A 23064-nucleotide genomic window follows, 5' to 3' on the forward strand; every position below is an offset into this window, starting at 1 on the left:
GTAGTGAAAGCATATTCCGTTAGTCCTGATTGCTCTAGCTCGTGGACTATAACATAATCTAGAAAGTTTATTTTTCACTTGGTTAGAGTATAATAAATTTAGTTTAATCCTTTATCCAAGTGTGAGCAAACAAAGTTTGCACCTGAAAGTATCTTCAGGACTGGGGTGAGGTGGTACAACACCAGGGCACTCCTTGCAAAAGGTGGAGCAAGCTACCAACATTCCTATCTCAGTATCCCCATGATGCAAAACACATCTCCTTGCGGATATGTCTAATGTTATGCATTGTGGCCCTTCCCTTAATGCATAAAAAAATATGGGTTGTGGCCCTTCCCTTAATGTCCTTAATGTGGCCCTTCCCACAACAGAATAGGTCCTCTCAGATCATTTCCTATATCGTTCATGTACAAATTAATAGTAGTGGCCCAAGAACAGAGCTATGGCATGTCACTGGCCTTCTGCTGTACTTATTCTACTCCTGAATAAACTGCTGTCTAGTATCTCTCCATCAAACCACCCTCTTATCCACTTCACCAACTTTATATCCATCCTCAAGTGCTGCAATTCCATGAATTCCGTGTGGTATCCTGTCAGATGCCGTTGCAATGTTCACCAGTTTCACTGTATCATAAAAAGTGAGCAAGTTATGAAGGTATGACCTAAGAAGACACAAAAGTAACTTGCTATGCAGATGATATAGCCATCTGGCACACTAGTGCTAAAATCAAAGAATCAGAGGAAATTCTAAACAAATCCATGAGAGGATTAGAAAAATGGTCAAACGAACTCAAACTTAAAATCAACCCAGACAAAACAAAACTAAGTACATTTAGTACAGACAGGAAAAATAGACATTCCTACAATCCCAAAGTCATGATCAATAACAAGCTAATTGAAAAAGTCACAAATCCAAAATACCTTGGTATTACGCTTGATCAGGAATTACGTTTTGCACAACACATCTCTAACACTTCCAACAGAGCTCTAAAAAAATTAAATATACTGAAAAGGCTTTGTGGAACAAATTGGGGTGCAAAGCCAAAAATCCTCAAAACTACTTACACTACACTAATAAGGCCAATAATGGAATATGCAGCACCTATCTGGTCACCTTCGGCTTCATCGGTAAAGAAAAACCTAGACAAAATACAAGCAAAAGCATCCAAGATTATCATTGGTGCAGTCTCATCCACTAACAACATCAGAGCCCAACAGGAATGTGGGCTTGACCTGCTGGAGGACAGACGAAAATTTGCCACCATAAAATTCATAAATAATATCAGAAGCTACCAAAGTGATCATGTCTCCCTAAAAACCTATGAACATTGGAACCAAATTTGCAGACTTCACAGATCATCGACTTTACAATATGATGACACTATCAGGAAAGAAATAGGTCTTGATCAGCTAAATGTCCACATAAACAAAGAACCTCTATTTTCCAGTCCTTTACCTTCAAATACCTTCATAAATCTAAACCTTACCAAACTCTGTACAAAAAAAGAACCAAAAGAAATGCTTAAAGAAAAAGGCCTAAATACCATCAACCTTCTTTCATCCTCCAAACAGGTTATTTGTTATACCGATGGATCATCAGACACCAATATGATTAATGGAGGCGCTGGTGTTCTCCTTCTACTCCCGAAAGGTGAAAAACTTTCAATAAAAGTTGGATCTGGGAGAATCGCTTCCAATTTTACCAGCGAACTCTACGCAATAATTAAAGCACTAGAAGCCTACTTAAATCTATCATCATCTCAACAATCTGAAGGAATTATAATTTACAGTGACTCAAGATCAGCTATGGAGGCAATCAAAAATGGCAATACCAAGCTCACACAAGACATCCATAAACTCTTAAATCATCTAAAGTGTTTAGGTAAAAGTTGCATTCTACAATGGATTCCTGCTCATGTAGGCATTGATCACAACGAAGCAGCTGATAAATTAGCAAAAGAGGCCAGAGAACTCAACCAAGAAACTCATATGATAACTCTTGCTGATGCCAATGCACTAGCAAAAGCTAAACTAATTCCATTGAAATCAGTGATACAACATCAAATTCCCGAGATCAATGCTGACAGAAGGACCTCCACTACGATAGCAAGACTACGAACAGGACATTATAGAGGAATGAAGATCAATACAGATGATACGAGAACATATAGAAACTGCAACAACTGCCCCAATACGGAACTGACACCCACTCACATCTTTACCTGTCCAGCAATTACAGCAGCCTTGCAAGAAATAGATCCTAATCCTGAACAACAGCTCTATACAAACAAAATCACAGACATAGCCAAAGCAGTACGAGGAGCGCACGGAAACATCTAAGACTCTTCAAAGGACAAGACAACAACAACAACAACCTAAGAATTAAGTCTCATTCTTACAGCCTCCTTTATGTAATGGAATTATTTTCTCCTCTTTCTACTCCCTTGGGACCAACGCAGAGATGAAACTTGAACAATATGGTCAAAGGCACTACCAATTCTCTAGAATCTTCTTAAAACTTGAACTAGTATGTCATCTAATCCCATAGCTGTGTTCACATCAAGGTTTGTTAATATCCTTACACCTCTTGTTACTACAGTTTCTCCACCTGGATGATATACTCTTGCAAATATTCACTTAGTAATTCTACTATTTCGCCTGATTCATTTATCTCCCTATCATTGGCATTCATTAAATATTATTCTGCCATAAATATTCTTCCTTTTACTTGCAACATACCAAAAGAACTCTTTGGGATTACCTTTGACCTCTACTGCTAATTTCCTCTCACACTCTGATTTTGCCTTTCTTACCATATTGGTCACCCTTCTGGCCTGTACTTTGTACAACTCGTGTGTGCTGGTCACCTTTCTCTTTGAATTCTCTCCACAAATTTTTCTTTTTTCGTAGCTCTTGCTTAGCAATGGTATTAATCTATTTAACTCCCACTTGATTTATCATCCTGACTCTAGGTAAGCAGTCTGCTCTACCACCTCCACAAACTGAAACTTCCACACATTTAGTCTCCCAGGTCAAGATCATTCTCTCACTATTTGGTGGCAATGTGGTTATCTTGGTTATGGAAAAATTCTCTGATGCAGTTACTAGATCTAGCATCTGTGAACACCTAGTACATTCCATCACATGTGTTAAATTCCTCAGGTAAATATTCTTTATTGAACTGCATAAATTCTATTTCCTTCCTCCCATATGTCCTTTTCTCCTTCTTATCCCTTCTAATCCATTTTCCCAGAGCTTATTTGCTGATGCATGCTATCCATATCATCCTTCACATCCCTTGGTCTATATTAGCAACCAACTGTATATTTTGTCTTGCTTTCCTCTGCCTCATACCAGATGGCCTCAAATCTGCTATTTTCATTCACCTGCAGTTGAACTCCTACTCTCTTTGGTTGTAGTTCATCAGCTATCATCAACAATACTCCCCTCTCCATTCTTTTCTCGCTATCCTTCTGAAAATACTATACCATTCATCTTTTGTCCCACTAACTATATCATCTTCTGTCAGCCATGTTTCATTAATTTGGGCCATCTTAGTTCATCTTAGCCAATGACCATTGGCTAAGATGAACTAACCAGTGCCATAAACTTCTCTCCCTTGTTCTGAATACTCCTTGCATTAGTGTCAAGTGCAATGCTCCACATAGGCCCACCACTGTTCATTTTAGAAACTATGGACTTTACAACCGTGTTATAAATAACTATTTTAATTTCCGACATTTAGACCTTCATAGTAAGGTCATCATCTGGAGTATATACAAATATACAAGGACAAGCTGAGTTACATTTAACACAGTAAGCTAAAGAAACAATGATTTGATCACTGGTTATTCTACTGGCATGACCTCTAGTGAAAAAAAAAAATTCAGATAAAATTAAAAATTAATTAAATATTTAGAAACTACATCAAAGCTAAATTCTATTTAAGATAACATGGGAGAAACATTCTTTCATATAGATAGTTTTCTTACAGTAACAATGATGTCCTATTTTTAATATGACAATTGTTATATTAGATTTTAGATTCTGGATTATCTACAGTTCTGTTTATAATTAGCTCTTAGGGAGAAAGGTTCCATGGGTAGAATATGTGCCTTCCATATGCTTGGGATTTTTAGACCATCATTATTGTTCAGATTGGGGTGGTTGATAAGAATCTCACAGGCTTCCTTAAATTTGCGTTCGTACCATGTTTTGGTGTGATGTAAACAACTGGTGCTTTTCCACTCAATTCTATGTAAAGTGTTCAGGGCATGATCAGAAAAGCACCAATTGTTTACATCACACCAAAACATGGTATGAATGCAAATTTAAGGAAGTTTGTGAGATTCTTATCAACCAGCCCAATCTGAACAATAATGATGGTCTAAAAATCCCAAGCATATGGAAGGCACATATTCTACCCATGGAACCTTTCTCCCTAAGAGCTAACTATAAACACAACTGTAGATAATCCAGAATCTTAAATCTAATATAGCAATTGTCATGTTAAAAATAGGACATCATTGTTAGTGTAAGAAAACTATCTATATGAAAGAATGTTTCTCCCATGTCATCTTAAATAGAATTTAGCTTTGATGTAGTTTCTAAATATTTAATTAATTTTTAATTTTATCTGTATTTTTTTAAAGCTGAAGTAACATTTCACACAGTAAGCTAAAGAAACAATCATTGTTTCTTTAGGCTTACCGTGTGAAATGTAACTCAGCTTGTCCTTGTATATTTGTATATACTCCAGGTGATGACCTTAATATGAAGGTCGAAACATCGAAAATTAAAATAGTTATTTATAACATGGTTGTAAAGTCCATAATTTCTAAAATGAATGCTGAACACTAAAAGAAAGGGCCCACCACTGTCCATACGTTTTATACTAACTTAGGCATTTTTTTTCACATTCTTACACTCATCTGCTCCAGTGGTATCTGTGCACGCAATCAATAGTCCCCCCCCCCCCCCCCCAAAAAAAAAAAAATCTAGTTTCCCTGATTTTGTACATCCATTCTTACTTTATTTAACAACACTTTTTTCCAGTATGAACACCAGATTCATTCAGATGCAAACCATCCACCTTGTATAAGACCTTTCATCCATCAAACTCACTCAACATCATTCCTCCTGCATTACATACACATTGACTCATTTGCTACCATGGTCCTCCTTCTCAACTCAGCATGACAGAGTTGAGTTGCTGCCTCACTCTTTCTTTTCCTTTGCCCCTTTCAGTAACTCTTACATGTTGTCCCCATACCATATTTGTCTCCTTTCCAATCATTCACTCCATTCAAAACAACATTTTCACTTTATCCTTTTGCACTCACCTGCAAAGCACAATTTCATCAACATTCTCTCTTTAATTTTTTTACCCGCTCTCTTAGTCAAGCATTCCTTAATCTTGTCTCGCACCTCTTTCTTTCTTTCAGTTCCCAGCTGAAGTTGCTTGAGCAAATGCAGAACCAGATGTTTCTGCATTTGCTCTAGTTCATGTTTCATCCTGTATAGCACTGCATAACTATGCTATCCCCTCCTCACATCTATCATACTACTATTCTTTTTATCATCACTTTTACTTTCTCTTAATCCTATCTTCTGCTACACTGTCATGTACATTTTTGTGCATATTCCCTGTTACATTTTCCACTTCAATCTCTTGGCCTGACCCGCACCTCTAACACTCACTCACGTAACATTTCAGCATGCCCTTCCACCACTCTTGCTTTTGAACCAAAGTTTATTCATCCTTGGTAGTGAGTACATTTCTCAGACATTGCATTGAATGGAGTTCATCTGGTTGAATTCTTTGAACAATGGTGCTTTGGACACCATTGTTCTGCTTTGCATTGGTGTCATGTGTCATGCTATGTACTATACAAAATACTTATATTATCTTATATTTAAATAAAAAATTTGACTTAAGTCTAATTAACACCACAATATAATCTAGTTCTAATGCAATTTCTAACTAATGTAATATAGCTAGCCTAATATTTCTGAAATAAACAATTTAGCTTTCAGAGCTCTCTAAACACTGAACTGCTAAGAGATGCCACGTATTGACCACCATATGATCTTCCATCTATCCACTCTACTTATTTTATTTCTAAACTAATTTTCAATTCCATAGTTAAAATTGCTTTGTTGTTTAGGCTTTATCTCTTATTTATTTCATATTACTTTCCTTAACAAGTTACAGTCAATAGCTAGTCATATGTAAATAACTGGACTTCATAGAAATGCAGTTAGTACAGTATAAGGCATTTAATATTGTGTGATAGGTTTGTACTTTCTGTGTATTCTTTGACCAGTTTATCTTTCTTGTCCAATGAAAATTGCACATATTGAGGAGGAAAAGCACTGCTGCCTCTGTCATGAAACCAGCTAACTCACATTCAGTTGAAAAGCTGTAAGAAAGATTATTCACATGAACCCAAATCTTTCCAAACAAATGAGGCATTCTGTTATTATTTATATATTTATTCAGCTTGCTTCCCATTATGCCATTTCCATGTTTAATTTTCCATCTTCACTAAATAGTGAAAATATTTTACTTGGTCACAGTGATAATGCAGTTATTAATGTGTTCGATATTCTATCTATTTTGTCTTTTTTAGTTTTTCATTTCTTTATTGCACATTCCTGTAACAAATCTGTTACAACAGTTATTGAATTTAGTGAAGTATTCTTGAAGACTAGAAGTGAATTATTTATTAGTATGGCCTCATCTACACAGAATAGAGCTGAGTTTAATATCTCTGATTTTAACTTTTAATTTAATTGTACTTTTCTAATGTCCAGCTTACGCCTTTACAATTATGTAGCATAAATAAGGTGCCAAGAGTGTTTCTCTTCCACCTTATTGTATGTCTTTTCCTGATCTGAATCAGTCTCCCAGAGGACTTGAGCAGATAAAGTCATGCCTGTTTGAATATTTCATGCCTGTAAATCATGTTTATTTCTGATTGGTATGCCTATTTCCTTGTTGAAAAACGTGAATTTCTGGGAGTAAAGAACCCTACCATGATGCTGGCTAATTAACATTCACTCAAAAAGATCTTATAAGTGTTCTTTCCATCCTGGATAGGATTCAGACCTAGGTCTTTCTGACCAAAGGATTGTCATTTCTGATGGAGCACTCCCTTTATCAGATCTCCAAACCTTAAATAGGGATTCTTGTTATATTCTCATGATTTCTAGACATTTTACCTTAAAGTAAAAATCTGGTCCTGACCACTCCATTGTGACTGAAGCAAGTTTTTCCTCTGAAGTAGGCTTGCATAAATCTTACTTGGAACTGGTCCTGACAAACCCCCAATTTTTCCCAAACCCAGCTTGTTCTTCCCAAGTTTCTCTCCAGTAATTATTTCAGGCATGAAATAAGAGAAATTAGCCTAAAAACCAAACTAGCAGCCCACAGCAACCATTATTTACACAATCAGAGCACTCACAATTGTCAGAGATAGTTGTGAGTACTCCTTAAACTCATTCACTGTCAGAACACTCAAAACTACTTCTGGCAATCCATTCCAGTCATTCATTGCTCTCCAAGCAAAAAATCTAATCCTCACATCTTTTATTCTCGTAGACCATCCATGATATGAATGTACTATAGATTTACAAATGCTCATGATATGAACCACTCGGCCAACCAGGTTGGCCGAGTGATTAGCGTATCCTAGTCAAAAGGCTGCAGATTCAAATCCCACTGTGGACATGGACGTTTGTGATTGTCTGTGGAAATAGTGATGGTAGTGGGCGGCAGATGATATTGGTGTTGTTGCGGTTAATTGTAGTGGTGGAGACTGAGTTGTAGAGTAGATGCCCTCCCTTGGTGAGTCTTTGGACTCCCTGGATGTGTTACATAATAATAATAAACCTGTAACGCTTCCGAAACCTATAACACTTTTTACTACTACTCTTTCATAACTTCCAAGAGTGACTCCTAGTTCTATTCCTACTTGTTATGTTAAAAACTTTATTTTATATAAATCTCATAGAACTCTTTTAGTAACTTATAAGTTTTCATCTTGTTCCTTCATTTCTGCCTCTCAGCCAAACTTTACAACCACTATCGATTTACTCTCTTAGGGAACATTCCACAGACCTCTCACCATCTTGGTCACTGAACTCTTTATCCTGTATGCGACCTCCTCATCCATAAGAAATTCAAGTATCGAAATTTATGGACAGCATGTATCCAGATGCAGCCATATCAAGGCCTTGCAATGAGAGATAATAACCACCCTTCCTCTAATTATCAATGTGTTCTTCTACATCTCAGTAACACTTTGAGCTAGTCTATGTTTGTAATAGGCCTTCTGAACTTCAGCTTTCTGTCTGCTATCATCCTGGTCCCTGACTCATTGATGCTCTGCATTCTAGTACCATCAATAGAATCTTTTCGGGGGCATATATACCAGGTGTGCACCACACACTTGAAAATTCATGAAGAAATAATTTTTATGCAGTTATTTGCCAGCCTGGTTGGCCAAGTGCTTAGCATATTCGTTCTCCAGCCAAAAGGCTGCGGGCTTGAATCCTGCCGTGGGCATGGATATTTGTGATTGTTTTGAAAATACTAGTGGTGGTAGTGGGCAGTATATGGTATTTAAGAAGATGAGACGGTTCATTGTAGTTGGTGGATTGAGTGGTGGAGATGAAGAGTTGTAGAGTAGGTGTCCTCCCTCGATGAGCCCTTGGAGGTGTCACATAATAATAATAATAATTTATTTGTAATAAATAGTCATGAACTGATACAAATATCAAGACATTCACACTGTGACCATAAATCAGATAAAATCCCCTCACCATCTTAAATATCACTGCCATCTCACATCTTTTCCATCAAACTTGGAAAAGACAGTATGACAGTAGGAACCAGTTTGAAGTATGAACCTACCTTGGTGTCTCCCAGAAAGATTATTTCACTATTTGCCTGTAATACTTTCAGGGATAGGATAAAAATAATCAGAGAACGATCATAATGTTCATCTGAGTTAGGAGAATGATAAATTCAGCAAATGAATACAACAAATGAAGGCTACTTACCATTATTATTGACTTTGTTCTTTTCTCTGAATTTTCTCTAAAACATTTCTGTATAAGCAAAAGTTGGTCAATTGCTAGAGCCTCTGCTATTAATGGCTCGCAAAAATTTAAGCAAGTTTGAGTGCGATTAGTAGTTGGAACCCCTCAATCAATCTCCAATCAATCGTTCAATGCTGTTGCCACACTCACCCTCGATGAGTCTTTGGACTCTCTGGAGATGTCACATAATAATAATAATATCTGGTGTTCATTTCCTACTCCACTATTTAGATGTCAAAATAGAACCAGCCAACTTTTCCTTTCTCTTTATGTCATCTGCTTTTTCTAAAGAACTGAAAGAATTCCTCTGCATCTTCACTGATAGTACTTTAGGCACAAATAAGTTGCATTTACCATTTTGAAATTTGCACATAACACTTTACTTAAAATTGTCTGCCATTCAAAAAAGTTTATTTTCATGTATAGTATTGAATAATATAACTGTTTCTTATTGGTGCTAAATTAGCAAGTTTGAAGTTATTTAGTAGCAATTTAATGTAATAATATATTAATATTTTTGTTCATTGCATAATGAATACATAATTTATATACCAAAAAAAAAAAAAAAGCTTTGTTGAGCCATTGTTAAACAGAGTCAGATATGTCCTGTTTCACTGCTGTAGAAGAGACTTCCACGTTATTTCGCTCAGCATCTCTTACCACAACCCTGATGGACCAGTATATGCGCTCAACAGCACATGGTTTTCTTCAGCTGGCAGTGCAAGATTTTATCCATAAAGTTATGGAAAGCAGGCAGTCATGTGAGGTGTGTGTACTGATTTTTCTAGTTTTAATACTGACAATTCTTTGATCTTTATATGTAGTGCTGTAATTATTATGAATAATAAAACTCTCACCTTTCTTTTTTCTTTACTTTACTTTTTTTTCCCATTTTCATGCAGTTTACTTAACTAATCAGAAGTTAATCATTTATTCATAAATTATGTGTATTAAAATTTGTTAATGAATTATTTTCTGAAATTCTCTGCAAACTGTGCAAACTTCTCTATATCAAAAACAGGGTGAACTGAAGAGTTCTGCATAAGTGGTGGTGTAAATGAAGATGAAACACAGTGGAGGTAAACCCCTCTGCTTGCTACTACTTAACTTCAAATTGGGTGGGGAATAGCAAGTAGAGAGTATTTACCATCTTTATTACAAGAAGTAAAATTTTGTTGTGTAAAAAACTATATAACATATTCACAAAAACATATTAAAAACATTTTTTGTATTTAATATGATTGCCAATAATACAGCATTCAATGCATTAGATTAATTCGGTTATTTGGGGATAATAGTGGATGGTATAGAGTTTTAATAATGACCATGATGACATTTATAAATGAGACAGAATGTAAATATCTATTTATTTGCATCTTTTCACTTGGTGACACGGTTTGTTTTTCATTTTTTCTTTTCTTTGAGAAAACTCCATAATCACAAGGGCATTGTAACATTTCAGATGAGCTCAAAAGACTACGACTTTGAATCCCCTCCTCTTTTCAAATGAAAGGAAGTTTTCCAGTTTCATATGAAGATTGCAGTGATTTGATTTCTGAAAACTCATCCTGAATAGACAAATTGAATAAAGAATAACATATTTCACAGATTTCCATTAGTCTTCTGGTCTTAGTTGCTTCAGCTGTTTTAGTTATTGCTTCAACTAATCCTCCCATTTGAAAAAGATGAACAGTGAAATTAAGCGAGCAGCATGGGAAAAGAATTTAAATTTACTATTAAGGAGATGTAAGACAGGTAATGATCAGATGCAGCAGGATTATAAAATGAACAGGGAAAAGTATTTTGAGTTTAGAAAAAGTGCAATATGACTGAAAATTAGCCAGTCAGACCAAACAAAATTCATGCCAATTCTTACAATGCCAAGCAAGAGGAAGCATTATTAGAAAAGGGCAGTATAGGTGAATCATGCAGTAGCAAAGTGACCATGGAAGAAGATGTAGCAGTGAATTAATTAGCACTTTATCAGCATATATACTGGTGGGAATAACTGCACAACAGATAGAAAGGGAGGCAATTGCCACAGGCACGAGAAGTGAATGAATCACAGGTGTTGGGTAGGCTGGATGTTAATAAGGCTATAATAATAAAATAATAATCTTACAGTACTTAGAGGCTCACAACATTCTCAGATTGGATTTTATAACCATAATTTTAGGATAAGGTGGTTTGTCTTATGCCTAAATATATATTTTCACATTGAAATTGCATCTGTTCCTGGCCAGTTTGCCAAGTTGTGGGATGAAAAAACCTTGCTGTCTGCATGTGAGACTAGCTAACTCCCATTCCACTGAAAAGCTCTGATAAAGGTTCTTTGCATCCAGGATGGGATTTAAATCCAGGTTTGTTAAAACTGATTGAGCTTTGGAGGTCCTAAAAAGGTTATAGTACTTATAAATAAATCCATTAAAACCTTAATTCCAAAGGGAGTAGAACTCTTTTACTCCAATCTAACTTTTGAAAATTGGTGGATATTGAGTCTCCAACCTTAGTCAGTTGTTAAACATAGTTGAGTTCAGGGTTACTAATGATTTCAAGACATTGGGGCAAGAAAACTGCAGACAATTGCCATCATCTTATATTCCTAAATACTAACTGATATGTTATTGTTTCAAATAGTATGTGTTCTACAGTCAGTTTTTTCAAGTTGTGGAGTTAAAAATCGAAATTTCCTGGGTGAGAAAACCTTATTCATGCACTAAAGATAAGCTTTGCTTTTTTTGGAATTACTGATAAATGACCTAGAAAAAGTTCTAGTCAGTGGCTGTAATTGAACCTACAGTGGTCTTCAATTAAACAGAATGGGTGAGGAAAGATTGGCAAAACAAGTGTTCTCTGCCAGGTTGGCAGGAAAACGACCCAGAGGAAGACCAAGATATAGGTGGATTGATATGGTACAAAGTGCCTTAGATGACAGAAATATAAGATCTGATAATATTGGGGTCTTGACAAGTAACAGACTGACCAGGAGGAAAATTGTAGATAGGAAGTTAGTAATGATGTAAATTTTTCATGTACTACTATCATATCCTGTACACCCCTTGAGGGTACATGGCAGGAATTTGATGATGATGATGATGTGGTCTTCATGGAATTGAACACATTATTTCCCAGGACTGTTGCTAGGATATATGTCATGCCTAGGCAGCCATGTTTTGCATCCCCTGATTTCAAGAAAATATGTAAAATTATTATTATTATTATTAGCATCTGATCTCCATGGAGTCAAAGACTCATCATGGAAGGTACACACTATTGCGCACAGTGCTCATCCAACTGTGCCTTAAACTGATTCGATGTGTCTACATTCACAACACACTCAGACAACGCATTCCACTCTCCATGCAAAGAACCTTCTCTCACTCCTCTGCTCATGCCCTCCTTATACAGTTTCCAGCAATGACCTCTTGTTCTACCCCCCCCCCATTCTATGAAAATTCTCTTCCATATCAACCTGATGAGGCTTTGCAATTTACATTCTCTCAATCTGCCCTTGTACTCCACATTCCAAAGACCACTGATCACCTTTGCGAATCTTCTCTGAACCCTTTCTAACATATCCTTGCCACCATGAAAATCCAGTGACTAAATCTGTGCACAATAATCCATATAAGGCCTGATCAAGGCCTTATGCAATGGTATCATAACCTCTCTATTTCTGCATGTCAGGATCCTTCACATCATTGCCATTATCCATTGCACAAGATGTCTTCACGACTTGTGCAATGAGTCCCTGAATTTTAGTTTCTAGTCACCATTACTCCTAGATCTCTCTCATCTCCTCTACTTCCTTTAAAGTTTCCCCACCAAGTGTATACTATGCATCCCATCGTTGCTTAACAAATTTACCAAATCTCAAAACCTTACACTTGGCAACATTGAACTGACAGCTCCATTTACCTGCCCATTCATGTAATCTATTAAAGTCCTCCTGTAAGGCCATAACATCCGCTTGACTCTGTATTGCTTTCCCCAATTTTGCATCATCTACAAATAGCTGCATACCACTAGTTAAACCCATCCCAATATCATTAACATACAAATTGAACAACAATGGTTCCAAAACTGACCCCTGTGGTACACCACCAGTTGCCTTCCTCTTTTGGGATACTGCACCCTCATGTACAACTTTCTGATACCTATCTGAGAGCCAGTTACTGATCGAACTCAGAAATCTGTTATCCAATCTTATCTGTTTTAATTTATTTAACAGCTGGTCATGTGACAGTCTATTAAAAGCTTTTGGAAAATCTAAGTACACCACTATATATGCATCTCATCCCTGTCCAAAGTATTTGTTACCTTTAACAAACCCATGCTGATATAAAAATATACTGCTGTTATCAACCCATTTCTGTATCCTACTTCTCACCAATCTCTCTTACCTTAATCACAACTCAAGATTTACAGATTGGCCTATAACTTTTAGCCACAGCCTTATCACCACCTTTATGCATTGGTACAATTTTACCATTTTTCCAGTTGCTTGGAACCCCAAGCTTTTGTAAGACTCTTATTAAACAGACATGCCAATACTACTGCGACTTTCCTGGCACATTCTCTTGAGATGCATAGTGATATGGCATCAAATCCTATCGTCTTATTGGCATCAAGGTTATTTATTTCCTCAAATACCTCCTGGTCATTCACAATTAAGCCACCATCTCCTATGTCTTCTACACCTAAGTTCCTCATGATCCCCCCCCCCCCCCCCGATCAGGATGAAACACCCTTATAAATTGATTACTGAATACCTCAGCAATGTCATCTGCAGCAGTTACCATTCTACCATTTTCATCCATTAACATAATCTTACTATGATCATTCTTCCTTCTACTTGCCATATATCTAAAAAACTCTGAAAGGATTTTCTTCACCTGATTTGCCAATTTCTGCTCATACTGCACTTTTGTTTTCCTTACTTACTGAGTCACTCTCCTGGCTTGTGTGAAATTGATTATTACCATTATTCATCTTGTACTGCCTCCAAAGTACCTTCTTCTTTCAGTATGCTTAAGCTCCTCATTCATTTCTTTTACGCCTTCGGAATACATTCACTTATACACTCAACTCCTTGTTCCATGCTATAGCTCCAAACTGTCTCCTAAGCTTATCATAATCACCAGCCTTATAATTCCTCATATATCCTTAACTCACAATTAGTTCCTAGCAGCATTTATTTCCTTACTGCTCAACTCCTTGTTCCATGCTAAAGCTCCAAACTGTCTCCTAAGCTTATCATAATCACCAGCCTTATAATTCCACATATATCCTTAACTCACAAAAGTCTGCATATGGCTAGCTACAAACCAGCTGATCACATCATGATCACTCTCACCAACTGGAGGAAACTGTATGAACTGTATGAAACCCCTCTCTCAATTACATTCTCTGATGAAATGATCAGATCTAAAACTCTCAATCCTCGCTTGCCTTCTTTTGGATGCTGCCTAACATTGTTATCTCTCAAGAACTCGAGAAATTCATTTTCCTTATTTCCAAATGCTATCTCCTCATTGCAATCTATACTTCCATGATTAAAATCACATCCATAATAATTACCCTTCCTTTGTTAATTAATCCAAATTAGTTATACATTCCTTCATCACCATCTCCACATTTCTGAGCCTATAGCAACATCCAACTAAATGTCTTCCTGTCAACCTCCATGTTACACCACACTGTTTCATAACCATTGCCACTATTTCTCTCTTTGATGTCTACCTTATGTGGACATAATTTCCCTGTTATTATCTTCAGCACTACCCTTCCTTTCTATCCTTGCAAAAAATACTGTACCCTTCTACTTCTATTTCCATTAGAATATCATCTTCATTCAACCATGTTTCACTTATTCCAATCATTTTGGGGCGAATGAACTCAATCAGTGAAACTATTTCATTTCCCTTATTTCTGATACTTCTGACATTTGTAAACAAACAATAAATCAGTAAGAAGGCATACACTGTTATTTTTTTGGATTTTGCGAAGGCATTTGACAGGTTGCCATATGACAAGTTGGTTTTTAGTTGCAACATATGAGTTTGGATTCAGGTTAGTGGATTGGATTTGTAACTCTCCCTGATAGATATCAGAGTTGTATATGTGGAGCGGTATCAAGGAGTAGAAAAATTACAAGTGGAGTTCCACAGGGCTCAATACTGCGACCATTACTGTTCTATCTTCATGTTAATGACATTGTCAAGGGACTGCACAGAGACATTCAATTGTTTTCAGATAATGTGAGGCTTGGGAGGTTATTAGTAATAGTGCTGATGTTTTGGCTCTTCAGGAGGATTTGAATAAGCTGGAAATGTGTGCAAGTGAATGGGGATATCAATGTAATGCAATTAAACATATGGTTTTGAAATTTGAGATCCACATTTGGCATGCTGCATACTCAATTGGTTGAATTAAAATGAAGAATTGTTGGAAGCAAAAGATCTTGGTGTGACTGTTGATAGAAATTTGAAGTTCACAGGATATATTGCAAAGATTGTAAAGACATATCAAACAATTGCTACAATATTGAGGAGGACATTGCCCATGAGAGATAAAGGGTGGTGGCCCCCATTGTATAAAACTCTGATTAGACCATATCGGGATTTCTGTGCTCTGATCTGGTCGCCAGGATTTGAAGGAGATGAAGTAACCATGGGGAAGGTACAGAGACAGATAATAAAAATGATATCAGGAGTTTTCAATGTTGATTATGAGGATAGACTGAGAGCATACAGACCACAAAGTCTAGTAAGTAGAAGAAGGAGAGGATGTATTATTGAGGCATTTAAGCTGTTAAGGGATTATTATTATTGGATTAACACTGAGGAGGTTTTTCATTTGGTAGGATGAAGAGAAGGAACAAGGACAAGGGGTCATCCCTGGAAGTTACCAAAGAGAGTAGTGAGTAAAAGGGGAAAGAAGTAAGTTTTTTTGCATGGAGAGTGGTAGGAGCATGGAATGCATTACCTGAGAACATGGTGAAAGTGCAAACGATGGATGAGTTTACAGAGCGGTATGATAGATGTTGTATTGACTAGTATTGACCTCCTGCAATGAATCTTGTGACTTCCTGGAAATCACAAGAAAATAATAATAATAGTAATAATAATAATAATAATAATAATATCTTACCAGACTTAGCTTCTCCCCATAACATAATAGGACATCAAATATATTCTTTTGTAGCATTTTAATTTGTACTTTTATGTTATGGGGAGAAGCTAAGTCTGAAATTTTCTGAAATTTCAAAAATAATTCACAACTGTCCATGCATAAAACCTGCTTCTCACTTCCTTGCTCACACCCTCCCCTTATACAGTTTCCAGGGATGACCTCTTGTTCTCCCATCATTTTATGAAAAACCTCTTCAACCTTAATCCTATAACACCCCCTTACCAACTTTTATACCTGTATGATATCACTCCCTCTTCCTCCTAACACTAGACTCTGCATATTGCATCGTCTCAACCTTTCTTCATACTCAACATTCCAGAGGTCAGAAACTTTTGGGCAGTTGGCTCTGGACCCTTCCAACATCTCTTCATCCTTTTGAAAACCAGGTGACCAAATCTGTGCACAGTAGTCTCAGAGCCTTATACAATGGAACTAGAATCTCCTCACTTCTGCAAGTGATTGTCCTCTTCATCATTTTCCCAGAATTTGTTGTGTTGTCCTCACAATTTTGGCAATATATCCTCTAAATTTCAGATCCCTATCCACCATCACTATATTCTATATTCCCCTCCTCCAGAAATATATCCTCACCAAAAGTAAATTCTGCATGCCATCTTTGTTTTCCAAATTTTAAAATCTTATATTTCCAGTGCCCATTTGCTCAGTCTATTCAAGTCTTCTTCTTGTAAGGCCACAACATCTGCTCTATTTCTCATTGTTTGTCCCAACTTTGCATCATCTGCAAACAGCTGTATATCCCCCATTCAAATCTTTCCCAATATTTAATATACAGGTTAAACAGCAATGGCCCTAGGTCAACCACTAGTGACTTTCCTTTTCTTGGATATTACTACCCCATACACAACTTGTATACCTATCAGACTTCCAGTCTCCAATTCAATGTACTATAATATCCAACCTCATTCTAGTTTGACTATCAACTTATTATGCGGCAATCTAGACTTTGCAAAAGCCTTTGCAAAGTCTAAGTCACTTATTGTGTATCCATCGCCCACATCCAATGCCACTGTCACCTTATTGTAATAAGTAGATTAAAACTAAAAACATGCCTCCCTTTAGCAAGTCTATGCTGTCCATCAAAGATAATACCATTGTTGTCAACCCAATTCTGTATCATGATTCTCACCAGTCTTTCTAACACTTTAACCACAACACCTGGCACACAGATTGGCCTATAATTCAATGTTTGAATTCTGTCACCTCCTTTATGAAGCTGTTCAATCTTGCCTTCCTTCTACTCCTTTGGAACTTCACCCAATATAAGATATATAATAAACAAATATGTTAAGGCAGATGTCAACTAACTTCCTAGCACATTCCTTCAAAAGACGTGATGGTGTATCAACATTATTATCTGGTCTCTAAAATTAGTATCACTTCATTGAAGTGACTCATCATATTTCTGTATTTTCCACTGTGTTGCTGAAAAGGTAATCTGTTATAAAACTTTAAACGATCTGTTGTGTAGGACAGTATATGCATTATAAAAACTGCAAGGTTTGAAATTGTTGTCATTTCAGCTCAATCCCAGCAAGCTAGAAAGTCCAAGTGAAGCATGTACAAATGCAGAACATCTTTTAGGCTTGCTAGATGAAATAATTGAATCCATATTCTGTGCTATAGATGCTTGTCCTAGGTAAGAAAATTTTACATTATGAAGAATGATATTTTGATCAGAATACCATGGAGAAAAAAAAAAGTTTGCATGTTAGAATTCAATCTTACTATTTTCAGTTTTGCTTGATAGATTTATTGATACTGCTGGATAAGTAAATATATTATTGAATTATCCTTGGTGTATTAATTTCATTTCGTAGCCAATCTTAACCTTGCTGTTAAACACCAAATTATTTATATTTAATCAGTTATGCCAAATTCTTTACTGCATGTAAGGTTCTTAGCACGAGTATTAGATTTTGTTTAAATCGTAATCAAAATCTCATTCATTATCCCCCCGTCCTGGTTGCAGAAATAGGCCAACTGGAATAGAAAAAAAAAATTAGAAACAAACAACAATTTTGTTAATCTTTTGTTAATCCGTTCAAATTTTCCAAGTTCAGCTTCTCAATGCTCATACAGTCAGTTCAGATAAGAGCACTTTGCAGTAACTCACTTCAAACAAAATATAAGTACTTCAGTCTAAATAATACAATAATTATCAATATCAGTCAGCTCTGTTACAGTTCTCTCTTTAAGTTCTTACATTAACATTAATAAAATTTCCAAATAAAATGTACTGTCTTTTCCTAGTTTCATTCCTTGTGATATTTTTTTATAAAAGAAATGCAAGTTACAAAATATCCAGAAAGAACAAACTAGGCACGAAGTGACTGGATAATCTCTCCTTCAGTTGGAAAGAGCTGAGTTCAAATCCCATCTAGGATGCAAAGAACCTTTTTCTAGATTTTTCCTTCCAAAGACTTGGGTTTTTCATCCCTCATACAGGCAAAATGGCAAAGAGAGAACATGCAGTTTGCATACAGAGTACACTTATAGGCATAAGTATACTAGCAAAAGAAAGTAGAAACTTTGCCTTTTGAAAAGTTATCAAGTCATCATCAAATTCCTAATATGTACCCTCAAAGGATATCCAGGATACTATGATAGTACTACATGAAGAGTTTGCATTATTACTAACTTATTATTGACAATTTTTCTCCAAATTGGTCTGTTATCTGTCAGTTCTCCAGTATTGTCAGATGTTATATTTTGATATTCTGAGGCACTTCTAACTGCATCAATCCAACTAACTCTTAGTCTTCCTCTTAGTCTCTTTCCGGCCACCCTGGATTAGCTCTTTTTCTAACCTTTCCTCTCCTATTCTATGTAAGTCACCATTCCACTTGAGATTAGCTCTGCTAACACAATCCTGATTCCAAACAATGTCAGATTACTTCCAAATATATTAATTTTTATTATGATTCTGCCAAGAAATTCCATCTGTTCACTCCTGTAATTTTTCTCAGATATCACACATCTGTTGTTTCCAGTCTTTAATACCAACTATTTTATTTCTTACCCAGCTCTCAGATCAGTAAATTAAATTTGATATGAACACTGTCTTGTGTGCACATCTAGTTGATAATTTTGACTGATTTCTCTCATTATCCATGCAGATTAACTTCCCACTTATTTTATTGTCTCTTCTTCTCTTCCGCTCATGGCGAGTTGAGTTCCTCAAAGACTAATTTTTGCCATTTCTTTTAGTCTGCTATCTTTTTATGAAGTTCTGTTATGGAGTTTAAGTGGATGCTTTATTTAATGTTGTCAATCCATTTCTTTCTTGGTCTTCCTCTGCTGGGCTGTCCTTCAATTCTACCATTTAATAATATGTTTGGTTCTTTCTGGGTCATTCTTGAAACAAAACAGCTTAGTTGGCTCTTTTTAGTGCTGTAATTATTGGTTCTTTAAAGTTAAGTTCTTTTCTGACTTTTTCATTTTTATTTTTCTTTCTGTCCAGTTTGTTCTATTGATTTTTCTTAGGCATTTCATTTCAAAAGCATTGAGTTTATCTGTTTCTCTTAAGATCCAGCATTCTCAGCCATAAAGTGCTGTGGGAATTATCATTGTTTTATATATCTTTAATTTGAGTTCTTTGCTTAATCTTTTATTGTTCCATATTTTTTGTAGTCTGCCCATTGTTATCCATTCAATATTGATTCTGTGTTTGATGGTTTCGAAATAGTCTATATCTTCAGTAATCATTGATCCTAGGTAATTGAACTGCTTTACTTGTTCTATACTATTGTTTCCTATTTTCATTTGGATTACCTAGGAGTATGTTTCCTATTTTCATTTGGATTGCTTCCCTTTTTCTTCCTATTACTATTAGTTTTGTTTTACTAAAATTGATTTTCATATAATATTTGTTACTTGTTTGATGCGGCTTGGTCAGGATATTTTCTAATTTTTTTGGCTGTCTGTAGTGATAACTATGTCATCAGCATACTTTAAGTGTGTTATATTTACAGTTATGCCTTCACACATCTTTAGTCCTTCATCTGCAACTTCTTTTAGATACAGAATAAATAAATATGGTAACAATGGACAGCCTTGCATAACTCCTTGTTTAATTGCTATTTTATCTGTTTCTATGTTTTTGTAATTCACTATTGCTTGTATTTCTGAATAGTAATTCTTGATACAGTTTAATAGGTATTTGTCGAACCCTCTGTTTTCTAGAATTTTAATGAGTTTCCTTCTGTTTATTTATTGAGTCAAAAGCTTGTTTGAATCGATAAAACAGCAGTAGAGTTTTTTATTTTTGTCTCTCATAAGATCTCCTAATCTGTTTAATGTGAAAATTGCATCTATCATGCTTCTGCTATTTCTAAATCCCATTTGCTCTTCTTCCATCTGTTCTTCATAGGAATGTTTAACTCTGTTTTGAAGAATCTGATGAAAATTTTATAGCAATAGCTTAGAAGGGTGATAGGTCTATAGTTAGTGCAGGATCTGACATCTCCTTTTTTGTGGATGGGTATGATCTGGTCTGTTCTCCATTCTGTTGGTAAATTTCCTTTCTTTAGTATTTTGTTGAACAGTTCTTTCCCTTAGGTAATTTATTATGCTTTCTCCCCCTTTCCCTAGGCATTCTTTTTGAATGTTGTCTATGTCTGGTGATTTGTTATTTTTCTTTTGTTTGATTGCTCTATGTATTTCTTCATTTAGTATGTCTTTTGTGACAAAAGTTTCTTCTGAGTTGAAGGCGTCTTGATCTATGTTTTCTTCAGCTGCAAATTGTTTCTTTAAAATGATTAGTCCATATTTCTTTTATTGTTTCACAGCCACTTGTTGTGGTTCCATCTTTTTGCAGTATTGAGACTATGGATAAGTATGTTCTAGTTATCTCTTTAGCTATTTCATAAATGGTCTTGGAGTCATGTCTTTTGTATTCTTCTTCACATATTCCTGCTTTTTCTTCTAAATATGTGATTTTTGCTAATCTGCATTTTTTGTCTATTTCTTTTTTCAAATTTTTGTAAAGATGAATCAGCCAGCAAATAGAAGCAGAAATAATGCTACCACTTACAGGAGAGCCTATGCGCCTAACTCAAGCCCACATACAGGGTGTTCGGGATAAATTTGACATATTTATAATTAATTATATTTTTCCGTAAGTTACATGTATTAACACACACTTCTCTTCATTTAAAAGTTTGGACCCTTCTTCATTCATATACAAGATGTCAGAAAGGATGGATAGCTGGAACCCACCTGAATCATGGAAGAGAATAACTTGTATCATGATGATTCGTGCCCGCCATCAAAATAAGGATATTACGACTGCTGCCCAATGCTCCCTGAATACAGTAAAAACAATCAGGCATGAACTAGAGACTTGCAATGGTGACTACGAGGATGTAGCAAGAAGAAAGATCCCTAGCAGACGATCTGATTGCGTTCGTACAGCAGAATTCCTCGCAAATCTGCAGGAACAGGTGTTGAAGAACCCTGGCATTGGAATTCGGGCTTTGTTCGTGGAGTTGCTAACTGTAGTCAAGCCCTGGATAACAAGGGTAGCCAATGGTAGGCCGTATGTATGGCAGCAGGATTCGGCCCCTTGCCACACCTCTGGGAAAAGTCAAAAATTGTTGTCTGAAAATTTCTACGACTTCACCAGTCCAAATGTTTGGCCTCCAAACTCCCCAGACCTTAACCCCATGGATTATTTTGTATGGGGCGCAGTTGAAAAAGACACCAATCGCACTTCCAGTAATACAAAAGCCCAGTTAATGGATAAAATTAAAACAGTTTTTGCGGCCCTTCCCAGGGAGACTGTAGCATCAGCTTGTTCGAGGTTCCGAAGCAGAATTGAAGCTGTGATCGATGCTAATGGTGGTTATTTTGAGTAAATCTTGTTGATAGTATTGTAATTAACTCTGCCTGTAATGTTTTTTTGTCAATTCATTAAATTTAATAGATACAAAGAAGATTTTCTTTTTCCTTACAAAACTGTCAAATTTATCCCGAACACCCTGTAGAGTAGGCTAGAAGACAGCTATGTGGAACGCAAACTGCATGTATAATATTTCAACCATCAACATCAGAGCATTGTACAAACCAGGCAAATTAAAACTGATAGAGAACTTGAACTGTTTAAATGGGAAATAGTGGAAGTTTCAGAGACCCACTGGATAGGCGAAGGAAAAATCGACATAAAAAACGCAAGCATATTTTACTCAGGAAGGAAAGATAACCATCACAGAGAAGATGTAGCACTAATCATTAAAAAATAGCTCCTAAACTTAAAATAAGAATTATCTTCTTTTGATAGGTTAGTTTTGGATATTCTTTTTATCTTTCTATCATAAGTCCAAAATCTCTGGTGTAAGCCAATCTTTATTTACTCTTGTCTGGTAGCCCAGGTGTTTTGTTGCTGTTTCTTTAATAATGTCTTTACCTTTTTTCCAAGACTGTGTCTAAAGCATGATTATTTAATTTTTCTTTTAATGTTCTCTGATAGTTATATCTTGTCAAGCTGTCATTGAGTTTTGAGATGTGTAACTTCTTTTGTTTTTGATGGTTTATTCTCTTTCTTTTGAAAATGATATTTAGTTTGGCTGATAGTAGTTCATGGTCTGTATCCATGTCAATCTTTTTTAATGTTTTCACATTTTGGAAGGAATGTTTCCATTTCTTATTAATGATTATATAGTCTGTACAGTTTTTGATTTCATTGTTTGGTGATGTCCAGGTGTATTTGTGTTGTGGCCTATGGTAGAATAAGGTATTTGCGATTAAAGT

At 35.9% G+C, this 23064-nt stretch overlaps 1 protein-coding gene across 6 annotated transcripts in view; it reads left to right on the forward strand.

The window, feature by feature from the left end:
* Positions 1 to 23064, forward strand: part of vap (RAS p21 protein activator vap) — a 689463-nt gene that overhangs the window by 513031 nt on the left and 153368 nt on the right. For 3 of the 6 annotated variants that reach the window (XM_090406565.1, XM_090406566.1, XM_090406567.1), the window contains 2 exons: positions 9702 to 9868; positions 17838 to 17953. In XM_090406565.1, coding sequence (XP_090262691.1) covers positions 9702 to 9868; positions 17838 to 17953 — 283 coding nt within the window. The remainder of the gene's footprint in view (positions 1 to 9701; positions 9869 to 17837; positions 17954 to 23064) is intronic. The other 3 variants (XM_090406568.1, XM_090406563.1, XM_090406564.1) reach the window with 1 other exon arrangement.

This window comes from Typopeltis vanoorti, chromosome 16, assembly GCF_054136105.1.
Source record: "Typopeltis vanoorti isolate ZY-2024b chromosome 16, IOZ_Tvanoo_1.0, whole genome shotgun sequence".
In the NCBI taxonomy this organism is placed as follows: Eukaryota; Metazoa; Arthropoda; class Arachnida; order Uropygi; family Thelyphonidae; genus Typopeltis; species Typopeltis vanoorti.